Raw genomic sequence first — 18868 nt, 5'->3', positions numbered from 1 at the left:
TAATTTTATTTATATTTTATTTATATTTATTTTTTTATTACTTGAAGCGAGGAAAACTTAATGGCATCTCTGAAGACCCCGAGATTGTCGATAGCAGCGCTATACGAACACCTTTGCGCTGGAGAGACTTATACATACCTGGGCATACCACAGACCCACATTCAGGATGTGACATCTATAAAGGATACTCTCCGAAACAGATATAAACGTCTCATCCGGCAGATTTGGTCTTCCGAACTGTCGGCGAGGAATAAAGTATCTGCAACGAACATGCTTGCGATCCCGGTAGTACTCTATTCATTTGGAGTGGTTTCATGGACGAAGAAGGAGAAGTTCCGCGACTCTACATCCCACGTCGTCAAGATGGTCGCGGAATATTGAATCTTGAATGTCTTCACAACAGGATTATTCTAGGCACAGCACATAGAGTCGCAAATGGAAGAGACCCTCTACTTAAAATGGTCAGGAAGCACGAACAAGTGGACGAAGGAGCGTTTACATACAAAGCAGCGGAGGAGGCTGCTAAAACACTCGGACTTATCTTCAGTATTAGGGGTGAGCAAAATGCATCAAATCTTATATATCTCGAGTACTCACTCCTGAAAGCCCGGATTAAGAAAGCACAACAGAAAAACTTGCGTGAACAGCTCCTCGATAAGAGAATGCACGGAATCTTCCGCAGAAACGTGAAAAATCAGTCCATGTCGTGTGAGCAAACTTTTGCTTTCCCTAAATCACCCGGATTGAAGTCTGGCACAGAGGGTTTCATTTTGGCATGTCAATACGGTGTCATTTCCACCTTAACATACCGTCGCCACACCCCGAGTATTTAGCACACATACTATCTAGTTGTCCAACTCATGCGGGAACAACCTACATCCAAAGCCACAATGTGGAACTAAGAGTGCTTTATTACTATGTCTGTCACTCTTACGGCATTAACCTTAATATCGCTCCTCTAAATGCTCGAGAATGAGAAGTGCCGCATATACTGGAACTTTATGTTCTCGACAATTGTTTCTGTTGCACACTCGAGGGCTGGCATGGTTCTTCTTGATTTCGAGAAGCGATCCATGTTCGTTATCGAATTTTCGGCACCAGCTGACGAAAACATCATAGTCAAGGAGAATGAAAAGAAAGAGAGGTATAGAGACCTTATAAGGGAGTTACAACGATTGTACCCGGAATATTCTGTTAAACTAATCATCCTTATCATCGGCGCTCTTGGGGCTGCCAAGCTTTCATTGGTTAGTAGCCTGAAAGGCATCCCTGTGTATCAACAATATGCTAAAACACTTAAGGAAAAAATACAGAAGGCGGTCGTCCTCGGGGTCACTCCGTGTCCTCAGGGTGCACGAGACTTTTGCCGGATCGTCGTATTGATTCCGTTACACACTGTAACCACTTATCTCAAGGTCGTGAGACGTGGTTATGGCTGAAATTTTACCGTGATTTTCTCAGGATCGGGTGCAGTTTTTCAGATTAGCACCCGCTCCTGCGTTTGTCCTTATGACAAATTTTAAATTTTATATGCATACACACACACACACATATATATATATATATATTAAAAATTTGTCATAAGGACAACCGCAGGATTTCACCGGGAGTGGATGCTAATCTGAAGAATTGCACTTGCTCCCAGCGAAATCGCGGTAAAATTTCAGCCGCAACCACGTCTCACGACCGTGAGATAGGTGGTTACAGCCTGTAACGGAATCAATACGACGATCCGGCAAAAGTTTCATGCACCCTAAGAACACGGAGCGGTCCAAGAAATACCGCCTTCTGCATTTTTTCGGCAAGTATTTTAGCATATTGTTGACACGCGGGAATGCTTTTCAGGCTATTAACGAGTGAAAGCCTGGCACCTCCAATGGTTCGATAACGAAAATGGTTCGCTTTTTGAATTCAAGAAGAACCATGTCAGGCCTCGAGTGTGCAACAGAAATAATTGTCGAGAATATATAGTTCCAGTATATGTGGCACTTCCCATTCTCAACAATTGACTCGATTTCCCTAGGAGCGTTTAGAGGAGTGATATTAAGGTTAATTCCGTAAGAGTGACAAAGACAACTATAAAGCATTCTTAGTGCCACTTTATGCCTTTGGATGTAGGTCGTCACCGCATAAGTTGGGCAACTAGATAGTATGTGAGCTAAATGCTCGGGGTGTGCATGGCACACCCTGCAGCTATCATCGGAAATGTCTTGGCTCAAAGTGTGGCGACGGTGTGTTAAGGTGGAAATGACAGTGTCTTGACATACCAAAATGAAACCCTAAGTACCAGACTTTAATCTGGGCGATTTCAGGAAAGCGAACGTTAGCTCACACGAGATTGACTGATCCTCCACATTTCTGTGGAAGATACCGTGCATCCTCTTATCGAGGAGCTGTTCACGAAAGTTTTTCTCTTGTGCTTTCTTAATCCAGGCTTTCAGGAGTGAGTACCCGACATAGATAAGATTTGATGAATTTTGTTCACCCCTAATACTGAAGTTGAGTCCAAGTGTTTCAGCAGCCTCCTCAGCTGCTTTGTACAGAAACGCTCATTTTCCCGCTTCTTGGTGATTCCTGACAATTTTAAGAAGAGGGTCTCTTCCATTTGCTCCTCCATGTGCTGTACCTAGAACAATCCTGTTGTGAAGACATTCAATACTCAATATTTTACGACCACCTTGACGGCGTGCAATTTACAGTTGCGGAACAGAAGACTTAAGATGCATGCTTTTGTTCATATGCATAACCTTTCTTGTCCCGATGTGAAGGGATCTGAGCTCGTTCTTCGTCCATGGAACTTATCTAAATGAATAGAGTGCTATCGGGACGGCAAGCCCATTCGTTGCAGGTACTTTATTCCTCGCCGACAGTTCGGAAGAACGAATTTTGCCGGATGAGACGTTTGTATCTGCTTCGGAGAGTATCCTTTATAGATGTAACATGCTGAATGCGGCTCTGTGGCACGCCTAGGTCTGTATAAGTCTCTCCGGCGGAAATGTGTCGTATAGCGCGTCTATTAACGAGCTCAGGATCTTCAGGGATGCCATTTAGCTTTCCTTGCTTCAAATAAACCTTGGCGCATTTGTCTAACCCAAATTCCATTCCAATTTCCTTAGTATATCGTTCGACAATTCCTAGAGCTAGATGTAGTTGCCCTTTGTTTTTAGCATAGATCTTAAGATTGTCCATGTAAAATACAGGAGTGACCTTGTACTTCTGATCTGCAGGTTTTCCGCACAAGTATCCGTCGGAATGGTGAAGTGCTAGAGATAGTGGCAATAATGTAAGGCAAAAGAGGAGTGGGCTCATGGTGTCGCCCTGAAAGACACCTCTCTGAAAGGTGACCTTGTTTTTTGTCACACGATTTTTTCAGATAAGATTGTAAATCTGATTTTCCAAAGCGGCATCAATCTCTCTATGCACCTAACGATTTGCGGATGAACCTTTAAGCTTTCCAAAAGATAGATGATAAGTCTATGGGAGGTCGAATCGAAAGCTTTCCGATAATCAATCCAGGCCATCGATAGGTCACGCTGGTAGAATGCTGCATCTTTGCAGACACATCTATCGTTGAGCAGGTTCTCTCGAGATCCTATTATTTAGGATAGATGTGAATATCTTATACAGTGTGCTTAGACAAGTGATTGGCCTGTAATTCTTCGGGTTAGCTAAGTTGCCTATTTTCGGCAGGAGTATTGTGCGCCCCTCTACAAACCACTGCGGAATCGGCTCTTCCGTCTTTAAATATGAGGTGAAAATACGGGCCAAATGCTGATGGGTTGAAGGAAACTTCTTCCACCAGAAGGTTTTAATACAATCTGGTCCCGGTGCGGAATAGTTTTTCATCCCTCTTAATACTTTTTGGACCTCCTCGGTTGTGATGGGTGGGTATTCTTGATCAGGTGTTATAAGGGCATCACACAGCTCCTTGAAGCTATTTATATTTTTTGAGTCTTCGTCCAGTCTGTGCTGCACTTCGAAGACTTTTCTCCAAAATACTTCGACCTCCTCTGGTTTGGGCGGGTGTTCGACAGTTCCGCCGATCCATCGCATTAAATCAATTTTGATTGGCTCCCCCAGCTCTAGAGTGTTCGGCATTGTTGTCCGACCTATTGTCGGGAACCCTGCCCGTTCTGTTGTTTTGAACTGCACTTACTACAACTATGTTTGGTGTTGTAGAACCCCGAATGCAAGGATAAGGCTGCGTATATACACATATATATACACACTTCATACACACTCACACACACACACACACACACACAGAAATGCTAATCTGAAAAACTGCACTCGATCCCAGCGAAATCGCGGTAAAATTTCAGCCATAACCACATCTGACGCCTTTGAGATAGGTGGTCTTGAGCGACCCATTTTTAATTGAAAATTGATATTTTTGGTTGAAAATTGTATTATTTGGTTTAGAACATCGTGTTTTTTCGGAAGAAAATTAATCCTCTTGGTTGAAAATTTATCTGTTTAGTTTGTTGAAAGTTCAACTATTTGGTATCAAATTCATCTGTTTTAGTTAAAATTTCAACTCATTTGTGGTATTTTTTTTATACTAATTTTTTAAACTAAAAATTGAACGATCCTATTTCTTTAAAAATGTGCATTTTTAATTAAAAAATTATCCTTTTTAGTTGCAATCACAACGACTAATTTTATTGGTTAAAAATTGATCTTTTTTTATTATTTGTAACATAGATGTCCAAATTCACATTTTTTGTCTTACATCGGAAAAAGCGTCTTTTATAATTTGCTATTAAAAAATTCATCGCTGATAGATTCTGCAAAATAAAGTGTAGAACCTTCCTATTTGTAAATGCATTCTATCTTATTTAAAATACTTTTTATAATATTGTTCTATTGATAGAAAATTAATTCAGTTCAAAATTTCATTATTTGTTCGAATAATCGTATTTTTTGTTACAAAATTAATCTTCTTGATTGAAAATTTATCTTTTTGTTTAAAGGTTCAACTGTTTAGTATCATATTCATCTGATTTTAATTAAAATTTGAACTAATATGTAGAAAATTTCATTTTTTGGTTGAATACAGAGTGATTTGGTTCTGAAAGATCAAGATCTGAGTGAAAATATCAGTTTAGTGCCTTTGATCACGATAGTGAATTTACTGTCATAATTTATTCAATCCCACAGTTCTTAAACCATACATTATTGGAAAGCATCTAAAAGTGAAGTGCAAGCTTTTATGCTACTGAATAAAGTTAATATAAAATTTGGTGTATTTTTATTTGCACCGATGCAAAGCACTGAAAATCGCACTGAAACGGCACTGCCCAGTGACGTTCCAGTGCTGCTCGTTTAAATCTACTCAGATTTCGCTTTTAAATGCCAGAAGAAGTTTCCTTTATACCTGGGACTAGACTATCAAGTAGACCAGCTGAAAGGAATTCAAAATCTAAAATTAAAATTTGTAGTATCTTGAAATTATCTATGAGAAGGTTAGAAATCCAGAATTTTCAGGTTTCGATCATTTCAGATATCTAACTTTTTCTTTTAGATGTTTAAAATTGTAATGCATATAACGGATCTCGTAAATGGAATGATATACACCAAAACAGACACGATTTTTTAATTCAACTTCAAAATAGTATATTAGTATATAGGTTATAATTATTATAACAAATTTAATTTAATGGTTATTATAACAAAGTTATAATCACTCCACAATGATACGACCTTGTGAACTCAGGCCGAGGAGTGAGAAAAACACCACTTCCTAGTCCTAATACGCAAAACCTGCGTACTGAAAACTCTGTCTTGTGCTACTAGCCCCTCTGATAATCGGCAAACTCGGACGTTCCACTCCCAACTCCTTTGGTACCTACAATGACGCCCCATCGCCTCAGGACCATATTCTCCTCGACGTTTTCGACATCATCCGCTTCCAGTGTCTTGCCTTCATCGCCCGGATACCAACACTACCAATGCTCCTTCGCTCTTGGCTTCGCCGCCTAGTTCGGGCTATCGAGACTATCTGAAACTTTAAACTCTGTAAGTTGGTTTAATAAACCACATTTTCATTCAAATTTGTTTAACATTATTAACTTCACCTGCATCTCGACACTCCTATTCCTTGCCATCCTCTTGATTTGCAAGATCCCTCACAAATTTGGCGCCCTCTTTAGAAAATCCACAATTCCTACAAAATCCTATGTCGAGAACAGAAGTCTTAGAAAAAAATGATGAAAATAGAAAATCAAAGTTAATTATGCATGTGTACCATTGGAAAGAAGAAATAAAATTAAAATTTTGAAGGGAAAAAGAAATACTTGAAAATGGTTCTTTAGACAATGCTACGAAAATTGATTTTTGTTAGTTTATTGTTTATTCATATTTAGAAAAAGTGCGGGTAAATTAGAAACAGAATTTAAAGGGCCATTTTAATGCAATAAAGAGAAAAGTGATTCTAAATTTAAAACAGTTATCGATAAAACAGAGGAAAAAATTATCAATAATAGAAAAATGATTCGCCATTAGAAAAAGTAATTGGTATAATTTTAGGAATAATACGGTAATAAACAATAATATTAATCGCGTAAAAATAGAAAGAAATATTTAGAATTTTGCGAGGAAATTTCTGAAGGCATATTAGAATTAAATGAAGTAAAACAAGTGCAGTTAGAAAATTTAATTAAAAGAAAGATAATAGATCAGGGATCAGAATTTAAATCGACCCATTTTACTAGCCATAAAATAGATGTGCAAGGTAATGAACCTATAAAACAAAAATACTATTATGTGTCACCTAAAATGAGAGAATTTATGTATGAGAAAGCAGATCCAATACTAGAAGAAAAATTATAGAACCTTCTAAAAGTGATTGGTCGAATCCGATAGTCATGATAAAGAAACCCAACGAGAAATATAGATTTTGCTGAGATTTCAGGAAAGTAAATGAAGTAACTAAAAAAGATTTATACCCAATTCCTATAATGTCGGAAATATTCGATGCATTAAGGTCAGCAAGGTACATGTCCAAAATAGATCTTCGTTCAGCATATCATCAGATACCGGTGGACGAGGAATCTAAACCAATAACAGCTTTTATAGTCCCAGGCAAAGGAATTTATCAGTTCAAGAGGATGCTATTTGGAATAACAAAATGCTTCTGAAACATTCCAGCGCCTGATGAATAAACTAATAACATTAGAATTAAAACCACACGTATTTTGCTACCTTGATGACATAATTATAACCTTAATAAATTTCGAGAAATATTTAAAATATTTAGAAATTATTTTGGATAAAATTTAAGATGCTAAGATTACTAACAACAGCACCTGATTTTGGAATTACTTTTCAACTTGAAACTGATTCTCGTGATATAGGATTAGGAACTGTTTTAAAACAAACAATAAATGGGAAAAATTATGCAATAGATTTTGCAAGTAAAGGTCTAAATGGAACAGAACGTAAATATTCAGCTGCAGAAAAAGAATGTTCGTAGTCTGTGTTACACAAGAAGTTATCACTTTAAATTTTCTGTAATTCCTTCAATAGCAACAAATACTATCCTACTAATTATTACAAAAGTACTATATTATTTTGTAGTTTTAAGATTTATAATATTCTAGGTTAGTAATCTAATATTATAAATGTAAATTTTGAATTTAAATAAGTTTGAATTTGTAAGTGTGTGAACTAAGCTCTTGGTTATAACCAATGAATGTTATTTTAATGTTTGCATACGTCCTTGTAAAAAGAATGTAAAAGCAAACGAGAGTTTAGTTTGTGACAGTTATTGTCAACGCAACAACCTAAAAGAATCGTTTATTCTTTTCAGGGATTTTTTTGCAGAATCGTAACCATTCTATGTGATATATTTTTGTTTGGTTAAGAATCATTTGTTCCAAATAAAACTCATCTTGAATCATTTAAACTTCAATTTAATTATTAATCGGTGTGTGACGCGAATAAAACGAGGACTTGGCTACCAGTTAAATATCATCCAGTAGAGTCGTAAGTTCTCGAGCACTTTACTTTTTGGCAAATTTAATTTATTTGTTTTATTTTTTCCTGATCATTATTCTCTCGTTTCTCTACGTAGTGATGGAGTTTTCTTTCTAAACTATTTTCCCTCTACTCTCTTTCTCTCGTTCCTCTAGTAGGAATGCAGTGCCTGTCTTTACTATTTTCCTCTATTCTCTCTCACGTTACTCTTGTAGGAACGCAGTTTCTTTTTTTCTAGTTTTCCCTAACCCCCCCCTCTCTCTCTCTCGTTGCTCTTGTTAAGAACGGGGTTTCTTCTTTTTTCTCTTAAATTTCTCTCGTATCGTCCGTAGGTATGGAGTTTTCTTCTCTCACTCATTTTCTCTCGTTGCTCCCGTAGAAACGGTGTTACTTTAAATAATGTCCGTAAAATCAAATCCCCGTCATATGTAGATGGAAATTAACAAATGCAAACCAAGTCAAAAGAAACGCTTGACAGAAGCTCGTCAACAAGGATATAATGGTAGTCCATGGAAGGAACTTCCGTTAGACGAAGCTTCGGGTTTTGGAGAACCAGTTTCTCCTAATCCATTTCTGACTCCGGAACATCCTTAACACTTGGACGATGATTATCTAGATCTCCAGACTTCATCGATCTGTTTTCCCCACCTCGTTTAGCTTTATCTGAGGAACATATATCTGCCCGAGAAATTCAGCGAGAGGAGTACTACCCAATTGGAGTTCCACCCACAGTAAAGTCCATAGTTGTGTGTTTTTCAACTTATCATCCTACAGATACTGAAAAACGGAATCGATTATTTAGAGGGTTATTCTTTTAAAGGTATAACAGACCATATTGCCTTGAAATGGCTTTATAATTTTAAAAATCCAACTGGCCGATCAGCAAGATGGGCCTTAGGATTGTTAGAGTATGATTGTGAAATTATATATAGGAAAGAAGTTTAAATCAAATCCCAGATGCGTTATATGAAAATGAAATAAAAGATTCTAGTATTTTAGCCAGCGTAATAGAAACGAAAGAAAAAGATTTTAAAGAAATTGAGGATAATTGGTATAAAAATAAAATGATACATGCTAAAAATATATCAGAAGAAAATCCAAACTGGAAAACACGCGACAATCAATTATATTTTCATATACCCGACCCTTTAAAATCAAGCTTAAATTCAGATAGCAACCTGTGGAAACTAACAATACACAAAGAGTTAAGAGAAACAGTTTTGATTGATAATCATAATAATAAATAAGCAAGACACTGAGCCATGGAAAAAACTTTTGCGAAAATTCCTACAAATTATTTTTGACTTAAATCCTAGAATTTTAGATACAGATAATGGCAGAGAGTACGTAAATAAATCAATAATTAACTTAACTAAAACATTTGGTATTAGACATTCAAAAACTTCTAAATATCATGCGCAAGCAAATTCAACGGAAAGATGTAACAGATAAATTAAAACTACAATAAAAGCGTATTTATAAAAAGTTGATAAATCATGGAATGAAAGTTAAGATAACTTACAATTTACGTTTAATACAAGTAAAAATTCTTCAACAGGACTCACACCATCCATTTTAAATTTAGATAGAGAACTCCAACCAATGCAAGCGTTAAATAAGGATTTAAATGATAAAAGTGAAATCAAATTTCAAGAATTCGAAAAATGGGCAGATACAATGCGAAAATAAAAAGTAATTAGGGAAGAAGCAATTAAAAATTCAGACACCACAATTCAAGCTAAAAAATGAAACAAAAATTTTGAAGTACATTGAAAAATTTAATATTAAAAACTAGATTTCATTTCAAATTTTTCTTTTTAATTACATGCATGTTATTGAGTTTATTTTTACACCACTGATAACGACAAAATTGACGTACTACTAAAATGCTCTTGCTGCAAGGAAGAATTACCAGCTAGGAAATCTCTCAAACATTCTCGTGTAGACACCTTCAAAATCGAACAACCTCCGATGAACGAAACACCGGAGGCAAAGCGAATAAGGACAGATGAAGAAGATAGAAAGGAGATTAAAGGATTAAAAAATTATCGGAAGAAAAGAGATTCCTATACAACCTACCTTCGATGCAAAAAGTAAAGAAGGGATTAAAATGAAAAAATTATTGAAATAGAGACAAGAGAGATATGCAAAGGAAGCAACAAGGAAAACAAAATCAATAAAGGAGGAAAAAGAAGACTCTTCCACAGATTGGGACGCAGATGTCTACATTTACAATGAAACTTTTCCTACTTAATCACATACACAACTGAAAAATTTACTCAAAACCCAGAAAACAGAAAAACTAAAATAGATTTTATTTTTTGCACTTTTATTTTGAAATTACAATATTTGAATTACTTCTACGTAAGTTTAATTGAATGGTGCATAAGTAACGTAAAGAAAAGAAAGTAAATACGGCTATAAGAAGACAATATGGAATTTCACTTAAAATAAAAAAGTAGAGTTTAGATATAAGTTACTTTACAGCAAAAAGAACCAAGGAGAGCAGAACGTCGGAAGAAGGTATTAATCTGGAAGGATAACAACTAAAATATAAAATTTAATTATAAAATTTAGAAAAATAGTTAAAATTAAGACTTTATATTTTTTATTGATGTTATTATTGTTGAAATAGGATAAGAAAAAGCAGAATTAAAAGAAAAATATTATTTAATTTTAGTTTTATTTTTTGTTTGGAGAGGTAGGATTTTTTAAATGTACGTCCGAAAGGAAAAGATGGAAGGCATCAAAGTGTGGAAACGTCGTCAATGCGAGAGGATGGTGCCAGTAGAACTTTATATAAACTTCATATAAACTTCATACAAAAATAACATTCAGTAAAGAGGAACTGGCACAACTAGAAGGAAAGAAAATAATACTGAAGACGAGGAAAAAGGAACCAATAAAGCAGACGATTTTTATATAGAACTAGATGCAACTGATGAAGAAAATGGTTTTACTTTCGACATAGAATCGGAAATGTGCGAGACAATCTTTAAAAAATACAGGGTGGGGGAAGTTATAAAAAAGTTATAATCACCCCACAATGATAGTCCCTGCGAACCCAGGACTAGGAGTGGGGAAAACACCACTTCTTAGTCCTAATATCCAAAACCTGGGCACCGAGAAGCCAGTCTTGTGCCACCGGCCCGTCTGATAGTAGGCAAATTTGGACTTCCATTCCCAACCCTTTTGTACCTACAGCGACGCCCATCGCCTTAGGACGATATTCTCCTCGACATTTTCGATATCAGCCGTTTCCGGCTTCTTGGATTAAAAGCCCGGATACCACCACCACTAGTGTTCGCCCGCTCTTGGCTTCGCCACCCAGTTAGGGCTATGGAGACTATATCATCCTTGAAACGCTGTAAGTTGGTTTAATAAACCTCATTTTCATTCAAATTTGTTTAACATTATTGTCTTCACTCGCTTCTTGAGACTCCAAATCCTTCCCATCCCCTTAATTTGCGAGATCCCTCACATTATAAATATGTACAATGGGAAAATTCATAAATTAAACAAAAGTGTTAATAATTTGAAGAAAATACTAAAAAGCGAGCCGGGTTGTTTGCGGCCAAATACTGTAAATAACTCTGCCCGCCCGGAACTTGAAGAATACAATAGTACCATTATATGACCATGCCATCACTTCTTAGTTCCGTTTAGGTGCTGAAAATCTGCACAGACAACCACTGAAGCGGCACTAACGCCCCATTGCCGTTCACCAGTGTTTTTTTCAGTTTTCAATCGTGTATTCTCAAGTTTATTCCTACCTTATAAATCTCAAATGTTTCAATCGCATTTTACATCAGCAATGGAACTTGGTAAAAAAATGATAACAAATTCCTTGCTTCACAGGAATATTACTTAATTAAATATAAATATATATTCATATAAATTCATATAAATTGCAAATAATACTCAAACATTAACTTTTAATTAAAAATATACTAACGTTACCCTAACCTTACTCAAAATCAGAAAATCACCATGAAACTCCTTGCACTTCACCTTTACCACAAAAACAACGTCATAGAATGTATAATCTTTTAAACTTTGATATGATTTTAAATAATGTATGGTTTCATAACTGGGATTGAATAATGTACCATAATAAATTCACTATTATGATCGACGGCATTACACTGATATTTTCACTGAGATCTTCATCTTTCCGAGCGTACAAATCACAATTTTCGATTTTTTGGATGTGTCAGTTCATTACATCTCCCGAAAATTGAGCAAAATACTCACTGTGCATCTTCAAAAAACAAAAACAATGTTAAAGATCTCTACAAATACGAACACACAGTTTTTCGGCAGTCTTCTTCACTGTCTTTCACCCTGCATTGCGGTACGAGGTGGTAGTAGAAGAGAAGCGCTGACTCGTATTGTCGATTTCGAATTTCGATTCAATTATTATTCCCAACAGTGATCCACTGTAGCCAATTGACGTAACTAAAAATATTCGACTGTCGAAGAACGTGAAATCTTGGAACGTTCCGTTACTGTATTAAGGGCATGTGACACACTCAAATATCTATATTACCGACCTCACTTTTGCAGTTCACTGAATATATATTTTTTTTAACTTAAAAACTTTTTTTTTTTGTAAACAAAATTTCGGACTGAAAATTTGGAAATGTATCACAGGACCATAAAGTACGTTTATGTACTTCATTTGAGTAGGAATTTCACTAAAAATTATTTTCAAAGAAATTAAAACTGTGAACATTTTTTGACATATTTTCTTCTTACCTTGAAATTTTTTGAACTTAAGATCTTTTTTTATATGTAAATTATCCGCCTCAAACTTCGAGAAATGCAAGAATGGACAGTAAATTACGTTTATGTACCCAGTTAATTAATTTGAAAATAATTTCGAGCGAAATGCCTACTCAAATAAACTACATAAACGTACTTTATGGTCCTGTGATACATTGTCCAAAGTTTCAGTCCGAAATTTTATTCACAAAAAAAGTTGTTAAGTTAAAAAAAAATAAAAAATTCAGTGAACTGAAAAAGTGAGGTCGGTTATATAGGTATTTGAGCGTGTCACATGCCCTCAACACACTGATGCCTCGTGTCACAGACGTATATCTATCGAAGAAAAAGGAACAATCTTGACTTTTGCATTGTTGTCTAACCCACTGACGCATAGTTTTCGTTCAAAAACGTCTACATCCTTCAATGTTGACCCTATTTACGATTTATTGATTTAAAAGAAAATTAAGTGCACTACATTTCAAAGAGGACATTGGTCATATTTTTTTGAATTTTTATTTGTTTGTTTATTATATGTTTACTCAAAGTACGGCAAAATCATGATTTTGCACAAAATAATTATTTACTCTTCAATAACATTTTGCATACGCAAGAGGACTCCCAGAATACAAATAATAATGATTTTAATTTGTACTGAAAAATTTGAGTTCTTAACTAAAAATGCTTTAAATTATTCTCAGAGTGATTGTTAGTCAGAATATCTATACATTATTAATAATTAGAATTGTTGTAAACAATTTTCTGCAAAAATTTGGAATTTGTGGTTTTCCTTTTACTATCTGCATTGTTAGAGATATTCTTAAAAATAATATATGTTCAATTGTATTTCTAAAAATACAACAATTGTTGATTTTTAAACAAATTAAATAAATATAAAACTTCGACAGTTTGACCTGGAAAATAATTTTTTTGCACTAAAACTGTTTTACATTTTTGGAGATGGATTTGAAGTCACTATTTCTATGTAAAATTAACAATAAGTCATTGTTATTATTTATTGTTATTATTTACTTTCAAATATTACGAAAGTTTCATATATTTCGAAAAGCTTTCATGTATCATTGAACTTCGATGAACTGAAGTTAGCTGTGAAAAAGTGAAAATTCGCTACATTTGCATCTAAAGCTTCGAACAATCCTCGCTAGATTGATTATTATATAAAGCGAACAATAGTGGAAACTAATACTGCTACATTTGCTATAAAATCTGTTATAGAATTGACTATGGTAGTCCATGAAGTTTCTCAGCCTCTTTCGAAAACTGCATCAATCACGGCTTGCTATCTTTACAAAGATAAATTGAAAGAGATGAATGAGTTAGGCAGAATAAGAATGAAAGTTGTTGATACTAGTGGCGGATCCAAGGGAGGTGTTTATGGGGTTCACCCCCCCCCCCCGATACTTTTGGCCTTTCGTATTAAAGGCTGACGCCGCTAAGCCATGCATGGGATATATATATATATATATATTCAACCCCCCCCTGAAATATTTTTGTGGGTCCGCCCCTACATATAGCATATCGCCTTGAATCTAAGAAATGACGAATAGGCTCTGATTATTTGAAAGAGAAAAAAGAGATGGAAAAAACAGATATGTGCAGCTTTTAAAGAAAAAACTGGGTTTATAATCGATTTCGTAAAACAAGGTTCAGGTACATTATACCAAAGTTGGCAAATTTCAGAGGCAACAGACTTGGTAGAATTTGACAAATATACTTTTGAGACCTCTCAACTCTATGTACGTTTGTATTTAATGTTGAATTTTCTTTTATCAGTTGGACAGCATTCCGAAGAAGCAGCCGAAGTTCAAAATAAAGATTTAGAAAATATTCGACAGTTTAAAACACGCAAAATCTGTTGTGTTCTGTTGATTTTCCGAAGCTTTAGAAACAAATGAAAGCAAAATTAGCGATTTTCACTTTTTCACAGCTAACTTCAATTCATCGAAGTTCAAGGGTACAAGAAAGCTTTTCTAAATACATGGAAATTTTGTGATATTTGAAATAAAATAATAACAATAAATAATAACAATATATAACAATTAATACTAACAATAAATAGTAACAATTACTTATTGTTAATTTTTAGATAGAAATAGTGTATTTTTACAAATAGAATTGAACATATGAGGCGGTCGCTCGAAGAACGACCTAAAGCGATTAGGCCGTTTTTCGGGAGAAAATGTTAATAGGTAGACAAGGTCCCAACATATTTATATACCAAATTTCATAACATTTAATCAATTCTTGAGCAAACTGTGAGTGTTTGAAACCATGCGCCTACCATATTATCGCCCGCGTACTCTCCCGCTCGACTCAGCTGACTCGGCTCCTGTACTTCAGTCGTTAGAGTCAAGCAGCGTAGCCGTGTCATTTACTTTATAAAGCGATATATCTTTGAAATATGAAATAATGGATACTTGTATGACTGTTTATTTTACAACACTTCAACATCTTGCAGCACCCATGATTTAAAAATAAAATCGCGGCGAGGCAGGTGGGAAGAGAATAAAAGGAAAAGTAATCGTGCTAAAAATCAAAAGATTCTGTTTTTACAATTCAAAAGTACCTTAAGTTAATATTCAAGCCTACCAAAGTCTTCTTTGCGTATAAGAAATACAGTGGTAGTGGTGAATGTTTCACCTATTTTAAAAATAATGCGTATGTTTGCAACAAAGAGAACTTAACTATTAAAAAATTACGTCAAGTTGGTATCAACGAAGCTAAACAGAAAGATCTTTTATTTTTATTACGTTTTCTTAAACCAACTAATAGATAATTTTACCACGATTAATTTGCAGCTAATTAAGATGCAGTGTGCAATGAGTTAGATTCAGAAATAAATAAATAATACAAAATAGCATTTATTTGTTTTGTATATTATCAAATAAAATTATATAAATAAATCTCTTACTATATCTCTTACTGTTAAAATTTTCTCGTGTTTTTATAGCTATAAAACATATTTTTAGTATTTCTCCCGAAAAACGACCTAATTGATTTTGCATAAATTGTCACTAAAAATATTGTTAAAAAAAGTTGATTGAAGATTGTATGCTTTAAATCCATTAATGGACAGTATATGTTTACACTAAATAAATTACATTTGATTAGTTATTTAACGATGATGTGTACAATGTTGAATTTTCAAATCGATTTTTCTCGATACAACTAAATTGTACTTAGGTCGTTCTGCGAGAGAACACCTCATATATTTTTTTAAGAATGTATGCATCAGTTCAGATGATAAAAGGAAAGCCGAAATTGAAGAAAATTCAAATTTTCGCACAGAATTGTTAATAATTTATAGATATTCTGACTAACAATTACTCTGACAATAATTTAAAGCATTTTTAGCCAAGAACACAAATTTTTCAGCCAAAATTACAATATTTGGCTATTTGTTAATTTAAATTGCTCATAATAATTAAAACATAAAATAATCATATTATTTGTATTCTGGGAGTACTCTTGCGTTGATTAAATATAATTTTCATTACATGTAAAATGTTTGATTGGGTTTTTCGGAACTTTACCCGAGAAAAACCGAAAGCACACAAACCTTTATAGAAAAAGATGAATTGATGTATTATAGTACTGTTTCTGTAGAATAAGTAATTAAAGCAAGCTATAGAAGGCTGGAAATCAAATTATACTGGTTATATAACATTGTACAATTCAGACTGAGTCTCATTAAATGAGATTGTGGATACAATTGTGACAGTATTCTTCCTAATTAATGATTAAGAAATTGAAACGATTTAATTGTAGAAGGGTTCAAGAATTAACAATTTATTTTAAAGAAAGTGTTAACAATTTGAATATTCAATGTTTCAGATTTCCTTCAGAACCTCCTCCTCAAGGATCACATAGTACTCATAGCCCTCAATCATTGATCTCCCGTTTCGCACATCCACTAAAACAAGAATCGTCGCCTCCAGTACAAGTTCAAGTTGGATCCAAAGAATCTGCGAAGAAACGTTTCGCCTCGTACGTGAGGCTCAGGCTTGGAAGCGATCGTGCGCCTTCACCAGAGCCACCGCCTAGATTGAATCGAGGAGAGTCTCCGTTGACCCTTCGACGAACTTTAGTGGATCAGTACTCTCCTTCTTTTTTGCGAAGGTTGGCTTAAAATATTGAAACTGCGATTAATAATGAAATTAAACTCTTTGTTTTTAATATGAACTTCTATATGCAGATATGTCTCGCATTCGCCACCCCAGCCTCCGCCGAGAAGATTATCGGAAAGCTGTTCAGTACCTGGAAGTCCTCAGCACATTCGAGCTCATCTTCGCTACACCCCTGACCTACAAAGAAGGCCACCGCCTTCATAACCCATTGAAAAATTCAGGCAATGCCCTTCGTCGATGCCTCGCAAAACAGAATCTATTGAATCGCCCGATATACATCGTTTAAACGAGAGTCGCATGAAACAAGTTTCGCTCCCCAGACTGTTTTTGAGTAACGTAAAGTCAAAACAGAGGTAATACTCATCAAGAAAATTTATCTGCAAATCGCGGCGCATGAAAATTGTATACGTGATTTTCAGGACGAGCGTGATCCTGTGTTATTTATAAAGATAGACAAAATAATCATTCAACGTTGAAAATAATACTTTGATACAACTTTTTTTATGACCGCAAGAAACTAGATTTAATTTTTCGATATTAATTCTTGTTGTAATGTGGATTTACAAAGTAACTAAATGCTTCGTTGTAATTCTTATGTTTTGACTGCTGTTGTAAATTGTAAAGCTTTGATTTTTGATATTTTCACAAGCTTCCAAGTTTTTCATATTTGTGAAGACCGGAATTTTGATTAAAAATAATCCACAATTTAAAGCTTAACTTTCATATCGCCTATACTTCACTTGAGCGTTTTTAAAAGTATGCATAAGTATATGTACAAAAAATAAATAAATTACGGAAACGTACTAATTGTGTAAACTTTTTCTAAGGTCACATGTTCATGCTGTTTCGAAAAATTCCAATTTCCATTTCTACTGAGACTGGAGCCAGTAGTTTTTCTAAAAAGCGAAATCGATGGAACAAAAATTTGTAAATGGGGCAATGACTAAACTAGAATTCACACTAAATGGCAATGGACAGTTAACGCGTTTTTCCAGCAAAATATACAAGTCCAGCATTCGTTACACGCAATGATTTCGACGAATGTATATTATTTAATACAAAGGCATACTCAGGGCTAAGAAGATGTAATTATTTATATGTAATTAATATTCATTTATTAACTAGGTTGAGCCTACTTTACAATGGTATCTGTTACAATGTAAATAAACTTATATTCATATAAAGAATGCTGATATTTTCATTCTTTTTAGTATTCCGGAGAAATATAAAAATGTCCAGGAATTTTGTTGGGCAGCGAAAGTTTTAATTACTCATCAAATTCATGAACAAATTCATGGACAAATTTGAAAATGGAATTATTATGTTTTCATTATTATTCATTCCTTTAATTTTTAGATAGTGACAATATAAGCATATTCAAGAACATCTTATAATAAAAAAATTCCGAAAACCTTGCGCCATGTCCTCCTAGAAGTTCCTTTGATGAATGAAAGAATATCGTTATTTAATTTGACATATATATAGTATTAATGGGGCAGTATTTCTCAATTTCCCCAACTTTAAAGTCATGTTCTTAGATTTTCTTTAAATTCTCAGAATATGTTGACCTACCCAACAGTACTTGCACGACAAATTTAGAGACCACAATTAACAAACCTTTTCAGGGGGGGGGGGGGAGGCTGACACTTTCTACCCCAAAGCCTGTACAGATATTTTCAAATGCCTGTAACTTCTTTTCTATTTTAGCGATTTAAATTTTTTTATTGCGGGTTTCAAAAGGATTTTTTCACTCTATTATTCTGTTTCATTTACGAAAAAAATTGAAAAATTTTCAAGCTTTAAAAAAAAATTTATTGGAATGGAAGCTTCTAATGTGTCCCCTAAGGGTTTACATTTTTCTTACACCTTCTCTATTCCTTTACACACCCTCCACACACTTACTTGGTGGTGGAAGGGGGACCTACAGTTTAAAGTGGGTTCCGAACCACCAAGAGCAACAGCCTTAAGTACTTAGAGAA

General features: G+C 34.6%; 1 protein-coding gene across 2 annotated transcripts in view; it reads left to right on the top strand.

Moving 5' to 3' along the window:
* The window catches only part of LOC117179548 (dual specificity mitogen-activated protein kinase kinase 7-like), a 250545-nt gene extending 232853 nt beyond the window's left edge, over positions 1-17692 (top strand). For both annotated transcript variants that reach the window (XM_033371459.1, XM_033371458.1), the window contains 2 exons: positions 16597-16881; positions 16958-17692. In XM_033371459.1, the coding sequence (XP_033227350.1) occupies positions 16597-16881; positions 16958-17093 (421 nt within the window). In that variant the 3' untranslated portion in view covers positions 17094-17692. The remainder of the gene's footprint in view (positions 1-16596; positions 16882-16957) is intronic.
* The last annotated feature ends 1176 nt before the right edge of the window (positions 17693-18868 follow it).

Source organism: Belonocnema kinseyi, chromosome 9, assembly GCF_010883055.1.
Source record: "Belonocnema kinseyi isolate 2016_QV_RU_SX_M_011 chromosome 9, B_treatae_v1, whole genome shotgun sequence".
Lineage (NCBI taxonomy): Eukaryota > Metazoa > Arthropoda > Insecta > Hymenoptera > Cynipidae > Belonocnema > Belonocnema kinseyi.
This window is presented reverse-complemented; position numbering and strand designations above follow the sequence as displayed.